Genomic DNA, 23,691 nt, shown 5'->3' with positions numbered 1-23,691 from the left:
GAACGTGAAATCCAGAAACTTGGCAATCTTCCATTGCTTCATGTGGGACTGAGAGTGGGGCTGTATGGTATAGATGTAGGGTTTCCTTGACAATGGCCTGGAGCTGGAGGTAAGTTACGTTTCTGATATCAGTATCTTCAACCCATCTCTCTTTGCCAACCTTTCGGTTTATCTCGTTGTGCATGCTTCATGGATTGTGAGATTTTCATTTCAAGCACTATGACCATGTGGCTCATGGCAAGTCAACATTGTAAAAGCAATCTGTGGTGTTCAGGTGATCATTACTAATTGTTTCCATCTTCCTTTTTTTTTCTTTTTCTTTTTTTTTTCAGTTAATGTTGCGTGTGCACCTTTTCTTGCTTATTCTTGCACTACATTTTTACGCAGGCTGTTCGTTTCAAAAATGAGTTGGAGGAAAACATTATACTATGAGCCTTGGATATGCAAATGCTAAAATATAATGATCGGTGCCCTCGACCTAACCGCTATAAGTGAGCATATATTCAATGTATTTTCAGTTTACATTCATACACTTTTCATTAACATGCACTAGTTTGTGTAACGAGAATACCTGCATTGCGCACCAATCATTGCGCGACAATAAGAGCAAGATGCATCGCGCAAAGACCTAATGAGCGACTCAGCTACTTTCGTCGCCCAAAGACCTTATGCCAAGCGCATGATATTTCTGTGTAGCTCAGTTTTATAGTATCTAACGTATTCGTCTCTAGGAGCACGTGTGTGGATTGTAATTGCCAAGCGTATGATATTTCTGTGTAGCTCAGTTTTATAGTATCTAAGATATTCGTATCTAGGAACACGTGTGTGGATTGTAATTGCCAAGCACATGATATTTCTGTGTGGCTCAGTTTCCTTCAATTTAATATGTCTATGATGCCTACTACCTCAATCAGTTTTCCATTCATCCTCCACACAATCTTACCACTACTTGATTCTCTCCCACCAGTCACCACCATGGATTCAACAATTTCTCCATTCCAAATCATTCATATAGTTTTAGCTTCTCTAATTCTCTATGGTGCCTTGAGAATCATAGCAATAGCAAACAATAAGAAGAACATAACCAACAAGAAGACCACGATGCCTAAAGTCCCTCAACCCTCAGGAGCATGGCCCTTAATAGGTCACCTCCCTCTGCATTTATACTCGGAGCCATGGCTGATCAACACGGACCCATCTACTCCACGAAGCTTGGCCAGCACGAACTGCTTGTTCTCAGCGCTTGGGAACAAGTCCAGGAATTGTTCACAAAAAATGACAGAGTTTTTGCCACCCGGCCGAATACAGCCGTTGGCAGGTACTTGGGCTATGACAACGCCGTCTTCGCCTTTGCTCCGTACGGAGACTACTGGCGTAACGTTCGTAAAATGGCCACCATGGAGCTTCTCTCGAGCTGAAGAGTTAAAACCTTGAGCCACGTCAGACCTCAGAAGTTGACTCCTTCATCAAAACTTTGCAATCACTAGTTTGCAAGAAAGATAATGTGGATCCAAGTTCCCCGTCATTGTCGTCATCAGTGCATATAAGTGAGTTATTAGAGCACTTGACATTTAACATAAACGTGAAGTTGATCGCTGGGAAGAGATTTGACGGCTGACCAGTATAATGAGAAGCACGGGGACGTTTGGCGTTTTGAGAAGGCGGTAAAAGAGACTTTGTATCTCTTTGGTGTTTTTGTCTGGTCAGATGCTATGCCATGTTTTGAGTGGTTGGACGGTTTGTCTGGTCACGTGAGTTCCATAAAGAAATGTTTTAAGGAACTGGACTACGTACTTGGGAAATGGCTTGAAGAACATCGACAAAGGAGATTGGAAAGCAAGAATAATAGGGTTGAGAGTGACTTGATGGATGTTATGATATCCAGCTTTGAGGAGGATGAAATTTATGGCCATAGCCGTGATAATGTCATCAAAGCGACAGCACTGGTAAGTTTGTTTGGTGTAATATATAATAGGGTTATTATACAAAATGGTCCTGAGATTTGCATGATTAATAGAAATGGTCTCTGAGATTGAAAATCAATAGAAATGGTCCCTGAGATTGTCTACTATCCATGATTTTGGTCATTCCGTTAAAAACGATTTTGGGCAATTTTCAAAGCTTTATAACTCAATCGTTTCTTAACCAAATTCGACCCATAATATATCAAAATGAAGATAGGAAAGTGTAGAATAAGATTATACCTATTTGAAAGCCCAATGGTTGCCATAGATAGCCGGAAAATAGCCTGAAAGGTGAATGGTCCGCGGGAAAACTGGAAAACTCGCCGGAAACTGGGTAAACTTTAAACGTTCATAACTTCTTCAATACTCAACCAAATTGAGTGATTCAAAAATGAAAATAATACTTCTTGACGAGACAAAGAGAATGATACCTTTTTCGAAGGCTAACTCGCTGTGGTTTGGTCAGACACCAACTCGAAAGTGGCTAACCATTTTCGAGTTGGCCACTTTCGAGTAGTTTTCCAGCCAAACCACAGCGATTTAGCAGTAAATAAAGATACCATTCTCTTCCTCTCGTCGAGAGCAGCTTATTCTGCCCCAACAACCAGAAGAAAGCTTTCACCCTGGGTGGGAGTTGTATTTTCGAAGACGCAGGCATCAACGAATGCAAACAAGTGGAACGATCTAATGGTTTTCCAGTTATCATACCATAATTAAATGGTTGAGCCGTCTCGTGGAGGATTCAATGGTGGAATCTGCGCTTCTCTTTCTTGGGTGGAATACCGGGCTAAGGGCACTTATTCCTTCATTTCCATGCATTCCAGCAAAGTATGATTTTCGTTTTTGAATCACTTGATTTCGTTGAGTATTGAAGAAGTTATGAACGTTTAAAGTTTACCCAGTTTCTGGCAAGTTTTGCAGTTTTCCCGCGGATCAGTCACCTTTCAGGCTATTTTCCGGCCATCTCGGACAATCATTCGGTTTCCAAATAAATATAATCTTGTTCTACACTTTCGTATCTTTATTTTGATGTATTATGGGTCGAATTTGGTTAAGAATCGATTTAATTACGAAGCTTTGAAAAATGTCCAAAGAGTTTTTAACGGAAGGACCAAAATCATGGATAATGGGCAATCTCAGGGACCATTTCTATTGATCATGCAAATCTCAGAGACCATTTTGTATAATAACCCTATATAATATGTATATGGCACAAACCATATGTTTTATGTGGTGTTATGAGTCCACTAGAATATCATACATGTTCATATTTTAATACCTAACTGTAAATACAAAATGGTGCACCCAAGACATTATAAACTTTGTTATTAATTACAAAGGTTGTATCAACTTGTAGAATTATACTTAATTAGTATGCAAACTGAGGTTACACTTGACAGTGATCATAAACAATGTAATATTAAATGACATGTGCTAAGTATAGTACTACATAAACGAACTCTTATTTAATTTGTTTTACCAATTGACATCACACATAACATGCCAGTATTTTTGTTACAAATAAATCAGCATCAGTTATATCATATAAGTTGGGATTGGAAAACCTGGATTAATTTGTTTTCTATTTTTCCTCTTTTCGCAAGTGCTAATAACAGCTGGCACAGAAAGCACATCAGTGGCACTAACATGGGCAATCTCCTTACTCCTCAACAACCAAGAAGCCCTCAAATCTGCCCAGGAAGAGTTGGACATCCACGTAGGAAGAGACCGACGGGTTCAAGAATCAAACCTCACAAACCTCAAATACCTCCAAGCCATTCTTAAGGAAACTCTGCGCCTATACCCCCCAATCACTGGCCTTCGTGAGGCCACGGAGGACTGTCATCTCGGTGGCTACTTCGTCCCCAAAGGCACTCGTTTATTAGTCAACATTTGGAAGTTGCAGCGGGACCCACGCATGTGGGCCAACCCGTGTGAGTTTCAACCTGAGAGGTTCATGACCACTCATGCTGACGTGGATTTCAAAGGTCAAAGTAATTTCGAGTATATTCCATTTAGTGCCGGTAGAAGGTCGTGCCCTCGTATGACAATAGGGTTGCATGTTGTGCAATTGGTTCTGGCTCGTTTGATTCAGGGATTTGATATGAGCAGAGTTGGTGATGGGACGGTGGATATGAAGGAAGGATTGGGGCTTGCGCTGCCTAAAGCAAATCCACTGGAGGTTTTGCTTGCTCCACGCCTTCCTCTTCAGCTTTACCAATGCCTTTGAACTTTGAAGTACTTTGGTTTGATATCATGATGTGCATGGGCACGTATTAATTATTAAGCGGTAGAAATAATGTGATTTAATGATTTGCAGCAGTAACATTGAAATATATATTGTGAAGGATTGATGGATGTATGAATCCTTATTATTTTTTTTTTTCCAGTTTTTTTTTTTTCCAACTCTTGTTGATAGGTAATTTAAATATTATTCAAAGTAAAATGTTTGCCCTCATATGAAAGTTGTTGATGCAACATACTTACCGCATAATTTAAGGAAGACTTGTCAACTCTGTCCACGTCATCAATGAAAGAAAACTTGTTGACTATGAATTTGATCACCGTTCTATGGAGGACCGAGGATTCGTTGACTGATTGCTCTATCACCGTTGGATGAAGAGTTCATTGATCAAGATATTGTATAATCGTTTGGTGGCTTAGAGGAACCCACCTCACCATGACAACCTTCTGGTGGAAAAAAAGAAAAGAAAAGAAAAGAAGATGATGGCAACATGTTGAACTTCTGTAATCAAGATATTATATAATTGTTTGGGGGCTCCCAGGAAGTCACCTCACGATGAAAACCTTCTGGTGGTAGGTTTGGAAAGGGAACTAATCCTTAGAGCAAGTTCACTTCACTAAGGTAAATAGTGTACGTTATTGCATCGGATTATTTTGAATTGGACTAATTCAAAAATTAAGCTGGACTAATTTAATGAAAGATTTGATGTGTAACAGACTAAGAAGCATGATAATTATAAAAAGGAAAAAAGAACCCTATGATATGTAACAAATTTTTTTGTAAAATCTAACTACATCTAGAAACCAAAGTAAAAAAAAAAATAATAATCAAAACTGAATGATCAACCGCCCCTCATTGCTTAATGATCAAAACCCAGATGCAAATTCACCAAATTAAAAATCTCAAACAAAAAAATTAGTTCATGCACACAAAAGTTTGTGAGCTCTAACGAAAAGGGCAAAGCTTTTACTTGTGGAAACTGGAAAAAAGAAAATCAAATCCTTTAAACTCAGAAAAAATTGATTCAAAATTTTGTAATAATTCCTTCAAATCCTTTAATTAAGCTCAGAACTCTCAACCCAAAAGTGAAATTTTCCAATAAATCATTAGAACCCAAAAACCCAGCTGAAAACCCTTCTAAGACCTTAACTTTCCATTGAATCATACGAATCCAAATGAAAATCGCATTGATTTTTCAACTAGGGACTTGAAGGGGACGTTTGCCACGTCGTCGCCTGTCAAGGGCCCAGGCGAGATCAGAGGTGAATAAGATGACTGCCTAGTGTAGATCGATTCAGAATTTGGCTCAACTCCAAAGACTTTGCCAGATATGAAGAAGATGCACATTGCCTAGGCATCCCTGCTAAGCATCATGAATCGCATTGATTGCTTAACCCTCTTCGTTGGGAGAAAGGTGGGTTGCCTTCGAGAAAAGAGATTAATAGATCAAGGAGGAGGCGATTGCTCATTTGATCACAGTGGTAAAGCCTGCTGCCAGTGGAGGTGGAAAAAAGAAACCTTCGTCACCTGCTCGAGTGTCATTGGTTAAGAAAATGTCGAAGAATTCTTCTGTTGCTTGCGGGGGCTTGCCTACTGCCAAGAGGCTTGTCATTGATTTAACTTCTCCAAAAGGTAAAAAATGAGATTGCTGAATTTGAGCCTGCGAAGCTTGCTGTTCCAAAGGTGGCTAGAATTATTGCTGAAAGGATTACTGAGTGCTGGAACCAAATTCCCCACACCTTCATGAATGGTGGTCAAGCGTAAATTCAAGCAACCTGCAAAACAGTGAAACAACCTTTAGCAAGCCTAAGACTATGGGAGGGGGTTTGCAGACCAAAGGCTTTCCGACGGTCAACTTAGTGAATGATTTTAGATTCAAGCAGTGGGCAAGAGAATTCAAGTGTTTAGATTGTGTTACCATAGATGAACCCTAGATAAGTGTATTGATACCGTGGGAGAGAGACCTTTTTAGGATAGAATCCTAGAGGATATCTAGAAGTAGATATTGCATCCTCTTAGGAGTTGTGATTATTTGCGGTGCACATAAATTCCTAGATTGTAAGAACTTCAAGAATTTTAGGATCTGATTGTGTCCATATCTGGATTAGATCTCGTGTCTTATAGAACAAGCATGGTCATCCAACGGAGTTGTAGCATTCCACCTAGTGCCCTAGAGTAGAGCGATGGTGGTACCCTACTCAGTCTGATACAGCTCCGTTCAGAACTGGTGAGTCTATGACCGACCTCTGAGGTAACAGTATTCGGATCAGACTTACTTCGGCCTTGAAAAATCATGTTCAACTTCAAAGAATGGTGTTGTGGGGGGTCGGGCAATCCATTACGTGGAAAGTGACCAAGTGATTATAGAATTCTGACCGCTAACTTCATTGTTCCCAAGGATTGCATTGGTTCCCCATTAGTGGTATGAAAAGTTGTTTTCCCTTTGTTAATGTTGTCGAGAATTCCCATCTTTTCGGCAGCACCCTTGAATGGAACATTGATTCATAAGTTGTTGTCGGCCAGAATGCGACTTACCAACGCGTTGGAGATTTGGACCTTGACGACGAGGGCGTTGCCATGAAGTGAAGAGATGTCTTCTAAATCATTGGTTGAGAACATTAGGATGTTGGAATCGATTGCCAGTGGTTTATTGATGTAGGCCACCATTCTTGGTTTCTTGGAAGCTGCCTTTCTTTCTTTTTGGGTGATTCTTAGATATTTTTACTCACCATATATATAGTTTACCTCAGATGATGCTTCATTGCTTCTTCCCCTGAGCACTGGATAGGGTGGAGACCTCGAAGCCTTCAGGATTTTCTGGGACGCCTCTTTGGGAAAGGGCGTTGAGACGATTATTTTGACGTTAAATCAATTACCTCTATCTTCTGGGCGACCAATTCTTCTAAGCTAGTAACAGCTTCCTTGAGGTTTTTGATGTGTACCTTTATGTCAGTGAGTCAGGTAGGTTCTCTAGCCAGAGAGCTTCATCAAACACCTTCTAGAGATAAACAAATTTCCATGATGTTTTCCCACGTCTCGTCAATGGCTGCGACGTTGTCGTACCCCTAATAGATACTGTTTTGAGAGGCAGTGAAGCCGATGTGATTAATTGAGTTTTCCGACATGTTGACTAGCAGAGTGATCTGGTCGAGAGAAATATGAATTCACTCTCGACGAAAGCACCAATTGTTGGAACCAAATTCGCGCACCTCTGTCAACGATGGTTGAGCGTAAATCCGAGCAACCTGCAAAATAGTGAAACACCTGTAAGCAAGCCTAAAACCCGCTCGGGGGGGGGGGGGGAGGGGGGAGGTGTGCTAGCCAAAGGCTCTCCGATGATTGAATTTGTGAATGATTTTAGACTTAAGCAGTGGGTAAGAGAATTCAAGCTTTTAGATTACGTTACCTTAGATGAACCGTAGATGGATGTACTTATACCAGGGGAGATAGACAGGTTCAGGATAGAATCCTCGTTCTAAGCTGGAAGAGTCCTAGAGAATATCTTGAAATAGATATTACATCCTCTTGGGAGTTGTTATTACTTACAGTGCATGTAAATTCCTAGATTGTAAGAACTCTAAGACTCATCTGATCTGATTGTGTTTATATCCGAATCAGATAGCGTGTCTTATGGAATAAACATGGTCATCCAGCAGAGACGCTATGACTTAATAAGGTTACAAATATAACTCCCACTATTTTCTCCTCTTTTCTTCATCTCTCTCTCTCTCTTTCTTCTTCTTCCTTCCTCTCTCTCTGTCGTGAGTCTCTCTAATTTGGTGTTGTGTGGGGTTTGTATTTATATAGAAAATGGGAGTAGTGTGCAACAAGCTTCAGTAGACAATGGAAGGATCCATTATTTAATTCTTTGAGTGGACAATTACTGTTCTACAACAGGTCTAATGTTATATGTCCTAGATTACTAACCACATTTTTATGCACCATTTGTTAGGTGGATGATACCTTTCTCACCTTGTCCCATCCCGGTCCGCGGCAGATCACTTCTCGGGCCCACTCCACCACCGTAGCACGATATTGTCTGCTTTGGGCTTACTATTCCCTCACGGTTTTGTTTTTTGGGAACTCACGAGCAACTTCTCAGTGGGTCACCCATCATGGGAGTGCTCTCGCGTGCTACTCGCTTAACTTCAGAGTTTCGATAGAACCCGAAGTAAGTGAGCTCCCAAAAAGCCTCGTGCTAGGTAGGGATGAGAATATACATATAAGGATCACTCCACTGGGCGATGTGAGATGTTACAATCTACCAGAATGGTAAGCCCAAAGCGGACAATATCATGCTACGGTGGTGGAGTGGCCCCGAGAAGTGATCCGCCCCGAGCCGGGATGTGACAATTTGGTATCAGAGCCTAACCCTGGCCGTGGTGTGCCGACGAGGACGTCGGGCCTCTAAGGGTGTGGATTGTAACATCCCATATCGCCCAGGGGAGTGATCCTTATATGTATATTCTCATCTCTACCTAGCACGAGGCCTTTTGGGAGCTCACTGGCTTCCGGTTCTATCGAAACTCTGAAGTTAAGCGAGTAGCGCGCGAGAGCACTCCCATGATGGGTGACCCACTGGAAAGTTGCTCGTGAGTTCCCAAAAAACAAAACTGTGAAGGAATGGTAAGCCCAAAGCTGACAATATCGTGCTACGGTGGTGGAGCAGGCCTGTGAAGTGATCCGCCCCGGACGGGGATGTGACACACCCTACCTTAATACATATAAATAATTGTACGTAAAGAAACGAAAAACAGAGGAGCTGACAATGACAATGCTTACAATAGTCAAATGAAGATGGGAGTGCCGGAATGGGGCAACATTTATGTCACATCTATTTACGAGTTAGTGGAATAAAAAAGTGAAATTGAATTTGGAAAACGACATTTACTCCAGTGCTACTAAATATTGAGAAATAAAAAAAATTTGATGGGACTCATACAAATTATATTCTCTCAAAAGGAAAATAAAAAATAAAAAATAAAAAATTAAAAGAATTACAACTTTTCTCACAAAATTAAAATAAAATAAAATTTCACCGAAAGATAAATACATAAACAAGAATTAGCATATAAAATAAATTACTAGAATATGGACATTTTAGTAATCACATTGATTTTTATTCCGATTTATGTGAATAAGTAAACAGCTTATATGGTACAATTCTTCAAATTTGATGTTTATGACGAATAAAAATCTGATAGGATTTAGTTTTTCAAAAATCTGATGTGTATGACGAAAAAAAGATATACATATTATAACATTACGAAGAAAAAGATATACATATTATAACAATGCGGAAAAAAAAGATATTCAAAATTCCAAACACCACATAACAATACGACGCACAGAAAAATTAGTCAGGCGAGTCAAGCTTTGAAGTGAACGAGATGGGTGGCAAGGCCCATGATCAATGAAATGGGCTCAATCCAAAGTCCAACTTGTACTTTCCCGGAAAACAGAATCCGAAGGTCTGAACGACTAAGTAATTGACGATTGGGGGAACTCAGAAACTTGTAAATCTACCAGGAAAGAAAACATGGCTGCCAATTTCTGGACTTCGTCCCACTAGTATGCTCTTTTCGAACCCGAAATTGTGTCCCATGTTTCTGTCTTTTGTTGTTTGCTTGATTTTCGTAGGTTTTGATCATGTGGTTCTGTTTTTTGTTTCACGCAGCAAACAGCTTTTGGATCAGGAAGACGTGGATGTCGTATCCCCGCTTGATAGAGAGAAGGGCATAACTCTTGAAGATTTCAAGCTCATAAAGATGCAAATGGCTAACTGTATTTCCTCTCTCTCTCTCTCTCTCTCTCTCTCTCTCTCTCTCTCTCTCTCTCTCTCTCCCCATTTTGTGTTTTTGATTTGTATGAACTGGGTTTTTGTTTTACTTGTTTTTTGAGGATTTTGAATGTGTTTTCCAGGTTGGGTTTTTGTTATTTGTTGAATTAATTTGTGGTGGATGCTGAATTGTTACGTTTCTGTTGAACTTTCTTGGTTTCGTTTGAGCTTCTTATGCCCTTCCATTTATGAACTTCATTAGATATGACTCGGCAGCTGCATTTGAATTTCGCATACTAATCGATACAAAAGATTTAAAATTTAATATTTCAGCTATAGTTATTCAGAGCGTTGGGATGAACAGAGCTACTTAAATCGTCCGAGTGGTTAAATTTACAGATTCTAGTTTCATGATGATAGAAGGAATTCGGAATAGTACTATGGATTTCCGGACGTGCTTAATTGGGAATTATTGTCTGGTTAATGTTTGGAAAGACTGTAACTTTTAACAGGATTCATCGATAATTCTTAAATGATGAAATGCAATCTACCATTGGACTTTTTTACCTCAATTCAAACAATAGAAGAAAAAAATTGTTCTTCTGTCACGTGGTGGTGTGTGTGTTGCTCTACTAGAGTAATTTCCCTTAGAAGTTGTCATATGGTGCGTTGGTGTTCTTGGCTTGTGTTTTCTTTCTTGAAGCGATTTCCTTAAAATGTTTGTCATATGGTTCTTTCGATGCGATGGGACTCTCCGCCATAGAGCTTCTGCTGCAAGATTAATGTATGTTGCTCACATACACATGCATAATACTGCTGATCGCTCACTATGTTTTTCATATCTGCTTTACTATAAATTATTCATTTTTTGCTCTTTTTCCTTTTCCTTTCTTTCAGATATATCAAAATTGGCCCAACATGTAAAAGTGAGACAAAGGTCGGGCTCATCTACTTTATGTTCAGGAAAATTCTTAATTCACTTCTGCCTATCTATCTGATTTCTTATTTACTGTTTTCAGGGTTGTAGCTACCGCAGTTACATATATGAGACGAGTGTACACCAAGTACGTTAACTAATTATCTTATTGTAGGAGAAATGCTCAGTCACTAGCATGGTTTATTCCTTATTTGTGGTTGTTCTCTTCTGATAGTCCTGAGACTGTTAAACTTAACCCCCAAATCCTTCCTTTCATAATTGAGTTCATATCTGTTAAGTTTCTCATTTCTTTAGCTAAGCTACATTTTTTTGCCTCTGAACTGATTATCACAATAACTACTAACCTAGGCATATCCTCGACTTATTGATTGTCAATCATGATTTTACGTGCCTGTTGTTTGTTTGTTTTCATCTGCATATAGTTCACCCTGCTTATTATCAAATTTCTAGTACTTATTCCCTCAAAAAGTTCAGTGCAATGTATGCATGCATATGGATGTTCTATCTTTGTTCTATTATGGTTGCATTGTTCCTATGTGTTGTATTATGGGTTCACAACGTAACTTTGTCTCAATTCACTATACAGTTAGTGTTGACATTCCCTTCTTTGGGCTTGCCGTTTAGTAGTCTATCGTTGCAGGACTTTGAATTTTAGATGTGATTTTTCTTTTCAAGCATAACGTCTCGTTTTGCTTCAGGAAGAGTATGTCTGAGTATGATCCACGTCTTGTAGCTCCAACCTGCCTGTACCTGGCATCAAAAGCAGAAGAAAGCACAGTGCAAGCTAAACTTCTAGTATTTTACATAAGAAAGATTTGTAAGTATTGGTTGCTGAAAACAACAGATTCCTTTCTCCAATTTTTGTTATGATTTACTTGTTGTTGTTCTATTTATTATGGGTGGTGCCATCTGCACACCTCTTTTACCTCCCACACACCCTCTTAATTTCCGGCCGTCAGATCGAATGAATCGAAGAGGACCAAAGGGAAAAAATTAACAAAGGGTATGTGGTAAGTAAATGTGGGTGTGTGGATAGCACCACTCTTTATTATTGAAGCACTGACGGACAATCTGAAACATTTCTTTTACAGATAACGATGATAAGTATAGATATGAGATCAAAGACATACTTGAAATGGAAATGAAGATTTTAGAAGCTCTCAACTATTATTTGGTTGTATACCATCCGTATCGGTCATTGTCTCAGTAAGTACTTTCTCTGTCAGTGTTGATGAACGGATGATTGCGGAGATGAATATCTCTTTATCCGCTTAGTTCCCCCTTGATAACGCTCTAAGTACAGTAATTTTCTCTTTCGTCCCTCCATTATTACTTGAAAACAATTTCACTCCATTTCTTTCCAGGTTGCTTCAGGATGCAGGCTTAAGCGATATAAGTATGACTCAGTTAACTTGGTAAGTGCCCAATCTCCCAAGTGGTTTATTTTCTCACATTGTTATACGTATCTGAATGTTTACTTAGCGGCTATTTATTTATTTATACATCATCTTCAGAAACCTGGAACTCGTAACCTTGTTATTAGGGGTTTCTGTCTCTAGGGCACTGCTTGTTGTGAAGGAGTTTTAATACAGAAATGCCTCATTGGTGTTTCTGATAAATGAGTATTTGTATTTATACATTCTCGCGCTCTCTAGAACTTAAACGTGAGGTAACCTTGACATTTTTGATATACACAGGGGAGTTGTAAATGACACGTACAAGATGGACCTTGCACTTGTACATCCTCCACACCTGATTGCTTTAGCTTGCATATACATTGCTAGCGTGCTTAGAGATAAAGATACCACAGCATGGTTTGAAGAGCTCCGTGTGGACATGAATGTGGTGAGTCTTCCTGATGTTTCTGCATCGTTTCCTTATGATTATCTATAAAAACATAAAAAGACCTTTTGTCTGTTTAAGGCGCAACCCTACTTGGGTTTGTCATTCGATTGCAAATGCTGATTTCGTTTACAACGTCTGGCTATGCATTTGTTAAAGTAAAACCCTCCTGGCCTTTGTTACTTGATATTTGGAGCATTGATCGGGAACTTCTGTACAAATGGCTTGAAACTGGGGAAAAAATATAGTTGCGTTTGGTCCAGCATGCGCACTGGCAATGTCACTTGTAGATTATTGTATAACGTGGTAAAAGATTATTTGTTTCTGCATTTAGCATATCATCCTACTCTTGAGGGATCTGTTTATAAATCAAGTTTCTCTGATCGAATAGAGTTCTTGCGTCTGCATTTAGTGTATCACCATACTCCAGGGTTGGTAATAACAAGTGTAGCGCTTTCTTTCTGTTTGTACCCTGGGAATTAATTATAACGCATATTTTGACAGGTGAAAAACATATCAATGGAGATACTAGATTTCTACGAAAACCACCGAACGATCCCAGATGAGAGGTTTAATTCTGCTCTCAATAAGCTTCCCTACAAATCATAGATGGCCGGAGAAGGCTAACGCTACTGAGAAACCATCGCCGGTCGATGTATGAAAAACTCTATCAATGGATGTTTCACCCTCCTGGAAGTGCAATAATGTTGTATAAATCAGAAAGACTCCGTTGTAAGTAACCTATCATGTAAGATTCTTATTATGGGTTTTCAAGAAGTTGAGTGCATCAATCGATCTATCATTTCCAACATTTCGATGAACATTTTGAGCCGCATTAGGGTTTTCTCCGGCTTGATTGATACATTTTTCTACAGACATTACTTCCAACGTTTCATCACTGCCAATATTACCAAAAAAAAAAACCACTCACAAGTTACAGACTCGTAACCGAAGGCAACGTATGAATTCGTATCACTCTTGACTCTGTCTAGCTTTTCCCTTCTTCTTGGCCTGCTGCTTCTCTGTAATTACACGCATCAAGCACAGAGTCATATCATAGAAGTCGGTGTTCTCGAGATGCAAGGGAAGTGAGAGGGTAGAGAGCAGAGAGAGAGAGAGAGAGAGAGAGAGAGAGAGAGAGAGAGAGAGAGAGAGAGAGAGAGAGAGAAGAGAGTACCCAGTTTTCTCTTAGCTTCAGATTTTGCAAAAAACTCCATCCACTCGTCTGTTAAGACGAAAACCGGCTCGTCATCCTCTTCCTCTTCCAACCCACCATCATCGATCTCACCGTACTCCGGCAGTGTCCTGTTAACAAGATGATGAAAAATCAAATTCTTGAACTGCCGAAGCTCAAAACGTGAAACAAAACTAAAATCAAAAGAAAATGTTCAAAAAGCTTGTGACCAAACGTGTGAACCTAAATTGGAGTTTCTTGCGGCATTAAAACGCCAAATGCATTCATCACAATTAACTGAAACCAGAAGGACCAAAATCATGCTTTGACCTTAAAGCAAAGAAGTTGAAGCTACTTACTGAGCGGTAGGATCGTCGTAGTACTCTTCTTTGAGCTCAGAAGGTTCTGAATTCAAATGGGTTGGGAAAGGAGTCGCGGCGGCAGCTGGGGGTTCTGGGTTCTGCGGAAAAGACGCAAAATTGGTGCGGAGATGGTGGAAGTGGTGGACCTGGTGGTGGTGGCGGTGATGGAGAGGGCAGAGGAATAAAGGGTGGTGGTGGTGATGGTGGTGGAGATGGTGGAGGTGGTGGTGGGGATGGTGGAGTAAGCATGGCCTCCATGGCCTGCTTCCATGTGGAGGATCCATGGGTTTTGCAGGATGACTAGTCGGCAATGGCAGCAGGATGGTGCGAAATCAAGTTTTCAAGATCCGAACTACATATGGGTTGAAAGGCCAAATGGGCTAGGTCCGGCTGTTTTGGTCCAACTCAATAATTCTTCATACAAGTTTAAATGGGCTTTTATTTTTATTTTTATTTTAGGGAATTGTTATTAGCATTCCAAACTTTTTATATTAGGAAAGAAAAATACACTTATGAGAAATGTAGAATGAGATTTTTGGAGTGCCAATAACACTTCCCTTATTTTATTTTATTTTACAAACGATAGCATTAGTGTAACACTGTTAGTTGCTAAAGGGGAGGGGGATCAGTGGAGATCTAACCCGTGTCATGGTTCATAAACATAATTGCTTTCTGCTATTACAGTAACATAAGACACTTCTATAAACCTTCAAAATGAGAATAGAAACATGAAATTGCAACAAAACTTGTAGGCAGTTACTAATATATTCAGAGAAATACTTAGGTAAACATATTACAACCATTGCAGCATCCAAACCACTAATACAAGACGTGCAAAGTCATATATATGGGGTTGAATGTCACAAAGTGAACTGGCTCCATATCCTGTATTCAAGGTCACAAATGACTCTTCACACACAATATCGCTTGCATAAAAAATAAAAAAAAACATGAACCCTGTTTGAAATTGGACAAAGGTGGGGAGATTTGGGAGGTAAAGTTATCATTACTATCGTGGACCCTCAACCTAAGTTACTTCAAAATAGTTGGAGATATAGTAGGAGGATGACTTCGAACTTGAAACTTCTTTTAGTTTTAACTAGATAATTATCACGTGACTAAATTCCAGTTGCTAATGTGTGTGTGTGTGTGTGTGATTCTTTAAGCATCCATGATTCCTTAATAATTGTGTTAGTCATAATAAAATATAAACCTTATGCCATCTAACATCACTCTTATACCAAGATCGTCCCATATTAATTAACATTTGATCCTTTGGAATATACTTATATACCATGATTTTTTGTGAAATCTCTGACCACCACTAAAGGATAGAACTAACTTTAAATAAGTGATTTTCACGCATTGTTAGCTTTCCACACTCTTCTTTTTTATAATCATCAGATTGAATGAATCAAATAGAATCAACATCCAGAATTAAACAAAAGTGTGTAAGAAGCTAAAAATTATGTGGAAATCACTTCCTTAACTTTATATGCATCTCATTAACTGTTAGATTCTATACAATAAATTTTTAAGGTCATATTCCTTTCAAAAAAAAACAAAAAAAAAAATTACCTTTGAGTCGATCAATAAAATATGACAAAATAGAATAAATTTTTGGAAAATACGCAACTTCTTATTGGAAAATTGAAAACTTTTTTCGTTGCATATAAATAAGAGTTTGAAAGGCATGCATAAACCTTTATGTTCATAATTTAAAAAGAGCTAATTTTACGTGTGAGACTATGAGTTTCTTTATGACTACGATTAAAAGCGTTTTATGATAACTAAAAACATTTATATCCACATTTGTAAGAAAAAAATAAAAAAATAAAAAACCTAAAAATGATTTGTGGATAGTTAGTTTGTAGTACTGGTTTTAGGGCAGTTTGTCAAGTATGTATTTAGTTTGTTGGAAGTGCTCTAACAAAGTGAGGTACTATTCATCCATCATCATTTTTTATTCTTTGATCCAATTACTTGAAATAATTGAGATATAGGGATTTGCACATATAACATCCATGAATCTATGGAGGGATTTGCAAATGCCAAAGGATTTAGCATGAGTTAGAAATGTAGCACAAAACATATTACGGAGGAATTTAAAATGACCGTATGCAATGCATTGAAAGAGATTTACAAATGACTCCTTTCAACCCCTCTTTCTACTATTTTGTAGTGTGATTCAAATTCATCTTTCTAATGTTTTGTATTCATTTCTAACTAAATTGTTCTAAATTCATTGGTACTCATACATCCCTCATTTGAACATAGTGTAGTTCACTTTACAAATGGGATAATGAACCTAAGCATTCATCCTACTTGTCAATGACCTTATGTAAATCCAGAGGTGATAGAAAGCTCTGGGCGCCAAGGCCAAAAAGTTCATTGGACATGATAAAATATGTATCACAAGCAGTGGCGGATCCAGGATTTTAAACTCGGGGGGTCCCAATTATAAAGATCAAAAAAATTATAGACAAAAATAACATTGAAAATTTAAATATAACACATTTCATTCAAAAATCATATGCAAAACAATATTACAAATTATAAAATCATAATTCAAGTGTCCATTACGAGGTTTCATAAGTTACTAGGGAGTACCTAAGTTATTGATTATCTAATATGAAGCACTAAATTTAAAGGGGTGTGCTATTCACACACCCCTTTTTGCTTCTCACACACCCTTTGTTTATTTCTGTCATTTGATCTTCTTTAATTTAGTCGATCCGACGGCCGCAAATTAAAAGGGTGTGTGGATAGCACACCCCAATTTAAAACACCGGTCAAATAAAACTCTCCCCAAACTCCCACTATCTTTCTAACCAAACACACCATTTTTCTCTTTTACTAGTTTCCAAATATTCACCTTCTCTCTCACTAAGAACAAAGCTGCCATACCTCCACCAACCGCCTCCCTCCCCATTCTCCCGAAGCCATGGTAGCTCCACCACCAAATTTCACCAACCCATGACATATCATATCCATCTAACCTTATGAGGGAAATTTCACCCATAAGAAAAATTACTAAGATGGTTGAAATAATTTGGGAAAGTTTGGGCTCATGTACTGCCCCCGCCAGACGACAGAGAAAGGTTGGAGGAGAAGTGGGTGGCACCGACGGATGAGACCATGGCAGAAGCAAGGAAGAGAGAGGCAAGAAGGGTCCCTATTTCTTTCTTCTCCGTGCGCGGTCATCTTCTCCGAGAAGAAGACAGCCACTGCAACCTACACAAACCTCATGCTCGAGTACGAGGGGTCCCCGGAAAATTTATAGCAACGATTTATGATTGCCAACGGGTCCTGGGACCTCCCTGGTCCCTATGTGGATCCGTCCTTGATCACAAGGGATATAATTCAGTTAGGTAGATCAAATTGTTTACACGTGGGCCAATGTTTTTCAGAGAAGTCTCCATCATGCGTGTGTGGTGCTGAGTTCATATTATACTATATATTTTACCTTATTCTTGGTATTAATTTATTAGTTATTTTGGTATAATTTTGATACTTTGTTATATATTTCCAATGTAGGATATTCGACTTTCTCTGGAGCAAAAAGTGATCAAACAGATGAATTTTGGAGTAATTCCAATTGAAGGATGTTCGTGAGTGTGTCAAGATGTTCATGTCAAAATTCCAGATTTTTCTATGAAGCCGTTTGACTGTGGAAATGAAATAAAGGCCTAGCGCAGCTTTCCCAAATTGACGTTTCTGGACGTTTTGAGTATTTTGGAGGTCAAGATGGCATATTTTAAGGAAGACTCTTTTCAGGATTTGTTGGGGATATTGGGATCAAATCGAAGTTGATTTGGTCGGTCAAAAGTCTGATTTTCTGAGAAGTCTGAATTTCAGTTTAAATAGGAAACGTTTTATTTCCTAGTTATCTTATTCTATTATGTTTCCTAGTTTTTAGAAAAGCTTTTCTAGGTAGGATTTTATTTTGTAGTAGTATAAATAAAGATATTTAGCCATTAGGGTTAAAATAAGGAGACCGGAGGCATCAATTTGGAGAACTTAGCTAGGTTTTGACGTTTTGTATTTCAAGGTGTTTTCTATCCTTTTTCTACTTTAATAATGGTTGTTCATATCTAATTTCCGTTTGCTAGGGCGATGCCTTGAGCATTAGCATGAATATGTAGTCTTTATTCAATTACTTATGATATTATATATGCATACTTTGAATTATTAATCACCGTGTTTAAACTGTCTCTATACCTTAATGCTTAGCTACCATTAGGATGTTTAGATAAGTAATTAGATGCAATTCGGTCGGAATGCCATCAGAGGATTGAGTTTTGCTTCTTGTGATTGATAGTTGTAAAGTTCACCTAGGGTGAATGCCATGTCTTAGGGGTTGCATGGTTTTTCAAGGGGTTTTCACAAAGCGTAATGAGTCATGCATGTTTATATTTGATCTGAATGCCACATATGGATAGAATGTTTGATATACGTTCTAACTTGAATGCCACAAGTAGAATATGGATGAGGAAAACCTAGCCTTCAAAGTTGCATGGGTAATTCATAAATAATTGGTAAATCTACATAGGATTGTTAAGGAGACGGCAGAACCCTAGGCCTTTTACAATTTGGTTTTCAAAATGTTTTCTTTACTTTGCTAATTTCTTTAATCATTTTAATTAAATTCGTTTTTATTATTTTTAAAAAAATAATCAACCTTTTCTAGTCTTTGTTTTCAAGTAATTAACTAAGATTTTGGTTTTGCATAAATTGTTTTAAATAATCCCTGTGGAAACGACCTTACTCGAGCCGTTTATACTATAACTACCTTGTTCTCTTGCAAGTATTTTGTGTGTTTTTATCCATACTTTTGCAAGTGGTAAAAATAATATCAAGAAATTGGCATCGTTGCCGAGGATTGTTCTAAATAATTTGTGTTTACAATATTCTTAGTTAATTATTATTGTACATATTTTTTTATTTAATTGCTTATTTTATTTTGTGGGTTACAATTTGTTAATTCTGAGAAGAGTACAACAATGGCGTGGGAACTGCCATCACCAGCCGGACCATAACTTTATGGGATTCTTCAGCGGCAATGGTGGGCTGGGAACTACCGCCACTAGAAAGACCACCTTTATGGGTCTCATTCACAAAGCAAGGTTTCCGTGGATTTAATCCTACAATTTGTGCTTTTTGTTGTTCAAATACCCATGAAATTCAATGCCCTGAAAAGAAATATTTTCCAGACTATGTGAATGAGCATATTAATATGAGGAACGACTCGCATTGGCATTGGAATGATCCACTTTTGATTTCTACACTCTAGATTTGTAAAAACATCTTGGTTTTAGATGGGCAGGCACTCAACAGCCTTTTGAGCAGCCTAATGTGCTGCAAAGTTCAAAGGACGGTTGGGCTACTTGTACATTAGAATATGTGGAGAGCTCTAATAACATGCTGAGAGATATTGAGATTGAAGAGCCATCAAGGCTTGATTCATGCACAATAGAGGAAATAGAACCTGCTGATCTTAACATATCCCTGGAACCCATTCCTACCCAGACCTATACGCCCCACATACAATATCCCGAGGCTGCAAAGTAACCAACAAAGTTGCATGAAGGCATTGAAACTAACATGTTCGAATGGGTTATTCATACAAATTCAAAATCTGATCCGACACATGACCAGCACTTGACAAATCTACCAAATTTCGATACAGGGCAAATATCTAAAGATAAAATAATTTTTGCTGTTGTAACAGAAGGTGCACCTGCACAGCCAATTAAACTCAAAGAAATTCAAGATGAGTCCTACCAACATGATAAGTTCTACGTGGGAATGAAGAAAAAGTTTAATGGCAACCATATTCTTCGTTAAGAAATTCAGCCAGTGGAAAAATTGTGGGTGTTAAATACAAGGTCTAAGTCAGTTCAACGGAGATGCAAGCCTCGCTTGAAGGGACTCTCTTTGATTACAAGAATTCGTTCACATAGATGCAACCATATTACTTATGATATTATATATGCATACTTTGAATTATTAGGGCTCCAAAACAGGCCCACATGACTAGAATTAAAGCTTGAGATGTCCCAAACATAATTGCAGATGGCCTCAAACCCAAAAGACATCATCTTGGACACCAAAAAGCCCAAATAAGCCCAAAACGTCACTTTGACAGCATTGTGCGCTGATCCTTTATTTCATCGACATAAATAAACCACTCGGTAGAAAATTATGAAGCTTTGATGAACAAGTTGAGAGACACATGAACGTCATTCAATTTGAATCACTCCAAAATTCATCCGTTTCATCGTCGTTCATTGTCGTTCCCTGTCGATGTCAGACCACCACCATGAGCCAATGTTTTTCATGGAACAAACACAAGTATGTGCTTGGTGAATTTCAAACCCAATTGAAGAGCCTCGGCTCGAACTCGACTTCCCTTGGCAAAGTTCTCATCGTTTTTGATAATGGTAAGCCTTGATATTACCTTAAATTGAACCGTCGTCTTGTGTAGATGGTGTTTGATAAATTACATGCTCGTTTTGGGTGAGTGTTGCTGCAGATCGAAGTGAGGGAACAAACCCAGATACTGGTGAAAACTAGTGGCATCTAGGTCATTTTCCATCATCTCAAGCTCTACCTTTTCGTCGACGGAGTCCTCTTCTCATTTCTCTCCCGAACCACTATGACCAAACCCCCTTATCATCTCTGGAAACTAAAATTGCAGAGTTACCCGATTCAGATCCCTCAAATTCGACGCAACGCTGAGTTCTAAGCCGTCGGGATGGAGGAAATCCTCGACCACCGACGAGAGGAAATCCTAGACCACCAATGGAAGGAAATCCTAGAGTGCCACAGAGGCTCTAACGGCCTCTGCACATTCGTCCTCGACAATGGCCTCGTGGCCAACACCTTTCATTCTTCAATTTGTTCAAACATTGGGACCCCAATTTCAATGACCTCTGTAACACCATCTTTAGTTAACAAGCCTTTTAGGTGGAGAAGAAGATATGGGAGCAAGAGAGATGATGGGAGGAAGAAGATGGATAGACATATGAGATCGAGGGACAGCTCAATGACAGAAAAAGAAGAACATGCAGTGAAGGTGGGCATTGGTGTGCACATCTGCGCTCACAAATTTTTCATTATGTTTTTGTTTTTATTTAATTTCATCTTGGAAATCATTAAAGCTTTATTTTATAATTTAATTTTTATCTACATGGCATATCGCATCAGCAAAAATGTGGGCTCCATATGTGCCACATCATCACTTAACGGTTAACCTAACAAATTTTCTAACGGGTGTATGAAATTGAAATGAAATAATAGGTAATGTATGAGATTGAAATGTGTTAAAGATGTTGTATGAAGTTGTAATTGCATAAATCTGAGGGAGTAAAATGTAATTTACCCTAAATTATAACTAAAAATAGGGTAAAATATATAGTATAATATCGACTCATCAAATCCCCAAATTTAGCTTTTTGCTTGTCCTTAAGCAAAATAAAATTAAAATACAAAAGGAAAAACTAACTAACTTAAACAAAAGTTAACTAAGACACAAATAATTTCACCTTTGAGTCGCAATCCATAGAGAACGTTAAAAATTAGATCATCTTTCCAAAAGTTCCAACCAAACCCACTACAAAGTCTAAGCCATTTAGAATCAATTAGAAAAGAATTCATGAACTTTAGGGTACTAGATGTAGAACACCCCTAAAGACTTACTAACTCAAGCTGAAAAGGCTACGAAACCAACTAACCACCATGCCTGATGCCAAAACTCTACCTTTTGACGTGAGAATCACTACTGATTAGGTAAGACTGACTGGGCTATTAAGTAATGCCTTGGGTGAGACAATTATTACTTTATTCATAACAAGAACTAAACTTTACTTTACTTAGAACAAAAATTAATAATTAACTTGATGAAAAGTAAGTGTTTCAATCTCACTCCCCCACAAACCATATTGGTGTGGATGTGCAAATTTTCAAAGTATAAGTCATGAATTAGTGTCTAAGCAACAATAAATAAAAAAACTCTATTATGAGATTAATCTTCACTCTGTCAATTTGTTCTAACATTTAAATTAATCTATGAATATTAACTTAAAAACGAAAAAATTTTAATTGACACAAAAAAATTAAAAAAATTAAAAAATCTTATTTTCCACCTCCAAACTTAAATCACATTGTCCTTGGAAAAATAAACAAAAGACATGAAAATAAACTCCTAAAAAGAATAACAACTGGCTATTAAAAATGAATATCAAGGCAAATCGATTATTTAATGTGATGATTTCTCGGGTGGAAGAAAAATGTGGTGTTAATTCTACTTTTACATTTATTGTTTTGCTGTCTGTGGTTGTAGGTATAATCTGTTGTTATAACTTAAAAGCAAATTGAAAAACCTTGACAATGTCTATTGCTATAACTTAGAAGGAAATTAAGAAAGTATGGTCATTTGTTTCTCAACTTCTTAATTGGTGATTCATTTGTGTTTATTAATCTTGGGCGCAATTTTGTCTATGTTTTTTTACATGTTGTTTCCAATGATGTAATTGTCACATCCCGGCCCAGGTCGGATCACTTCCCCGGCCCGCTTCACCATCGTAGCACGATATTGTCTGCTTTGGGCTTGTCATTCCCTCACGGTTTTGTTTTTGGGAACTCACGAGCAACTTCCCAGTGAGCTCCCATCATGGGATTGCTCTAGCCCCCTTCTCGCTTAACTTCGAAGTTCTGATGGAACCCGAAGCCAGTGAGCTCCCAAAAGGCCTCGTGCTAAGTAGGGATGAGAATATACATATAAGGATCACTTCCCTGGACGATGTGGGATGTCACAGTAATTATAGCTGTGAAAAAAGGAAAATGGATTTTGTTTGTTTACTGAGAAAAATGGAGAAGATACAGATATAGCTGAAATTATATTAACAAATAGGGATGGTGGATTTTGTTTGTTTACTGACATAAATTAGGTTTATGTCAAAATTAAATATGAAAAAATAAGTTACTTGATATGATGATTTTTTTGGTGTAAAAAAAAAAATCCGAACTTGATCCCGTTCTTATATATTTTTTGTTTTGTTTTGTTATTCATGGTTGTGCAATTGCAAATATAATGTATTGCTATAACTCTAGGAAAAAAAAAATTGAGGAGATTTCGTGATTTACTTCCAAATATTTTGATTTCCTTGCTCCTTTCTTTTTGTTTGCATGTATTAATCTTGGATTTCTTTTTTTTTCTTTTCAATTTTTATAACATGTCATTTTCTGCAATGTAATTGCATCTTTCAAAAACAGAAACATGACCTTTTTAATTTAGCAGCAGACAGAGGGAGGATAAACACAGTGGTAGATCATCTGTATAAATAAGGATGTTGGGTTGAGATTAGTATAATTCGTTGCAGGGTAT

The 23,691-nt window shown here is 38.1% G+C and overlaps 2 protein-coding genes and 1 pseudogene across 2 annotated transcripts; 2 read left to right on the top strand and 1 right to left on the bottom strand.

Moving 5' to 3' along the window:
- Positions 1-954: 954 nt before the first annotated feature.
- LOC148693697 (dimethylnonatriene synthase-like) lies at positions 955-4,281 on the top strand (annotated as a pseudogene).
- A 5,339-nt stretch (positions 4,282-9,620) lies between these two features.
- LOC137729024 (cyclin-C1-2) lies at positions 9,621-13,578 on the top strand. Its single transcript, XM_068467841.2, has 9 exons — positions 9,621-9,780; positions 9,887-9,993; positions 10,886-10,925; positions 11,008-11,052; positions 11,624-11,742; positions 12,017-12,131; positions 12,290-12,340; positions 12,623-12,770; positions 13,272-13,578. Exons 1-9 carry the CDS (start codon positions 9,749-9,751, stop codon positions 13,374-13,376), a joined length of 762 nt encoding a protein of 253 aa, XP_068323942.2. The 5' UTR covers positions 9,621-9,748; the 3' UTR covers positions 13,377-13,578.
- LOC137729025 (uncharacterized) lies at positions 13,551-14,622 on the bottom strand. The gene is made up of 3 exons (XM_068467842.2): positions 14,301-14,622; positions 13,945-14,072; positions 13,551-13,789 (listed from the first exon to the last, which is right to left on the bottom strand). The coding sequence occupies exons 1-3, from the start codon at positions 14,585-14,587 to the stop codon at positions 13,740-13,742; spliced, it is 465 nt and encodes a 154-aa protein (XP_068323943.2). The 5' UTR covers positions 14,588-14,622; the 3' UTR covers positions 13,551-13,739.
- Between the last annotated feature and the right edge of the window lie 9,069 nt (positions 14,623-23,691).

Source organism: Pyrus communis, chromosome 10, assembly GCF_041283825.1.
Source record: "Pyrus communis isolate YQ-2024b chromosome 10, ASM4128382v1, whole genome shotgun sequence".
NCBI classification, from domain to species: domain Eukaryota; kingdom Viridiplantae; phylum Streptophyta; class Magnoliopsida; order Rosales; family Rosaceae; genus Pyrus; species Pyrus communis.
The sequence above is the reverse complement of the archived record's forward strand: the minus strand, read 5'-3'. Positions and strand labels throughout refer to the sequence as shown.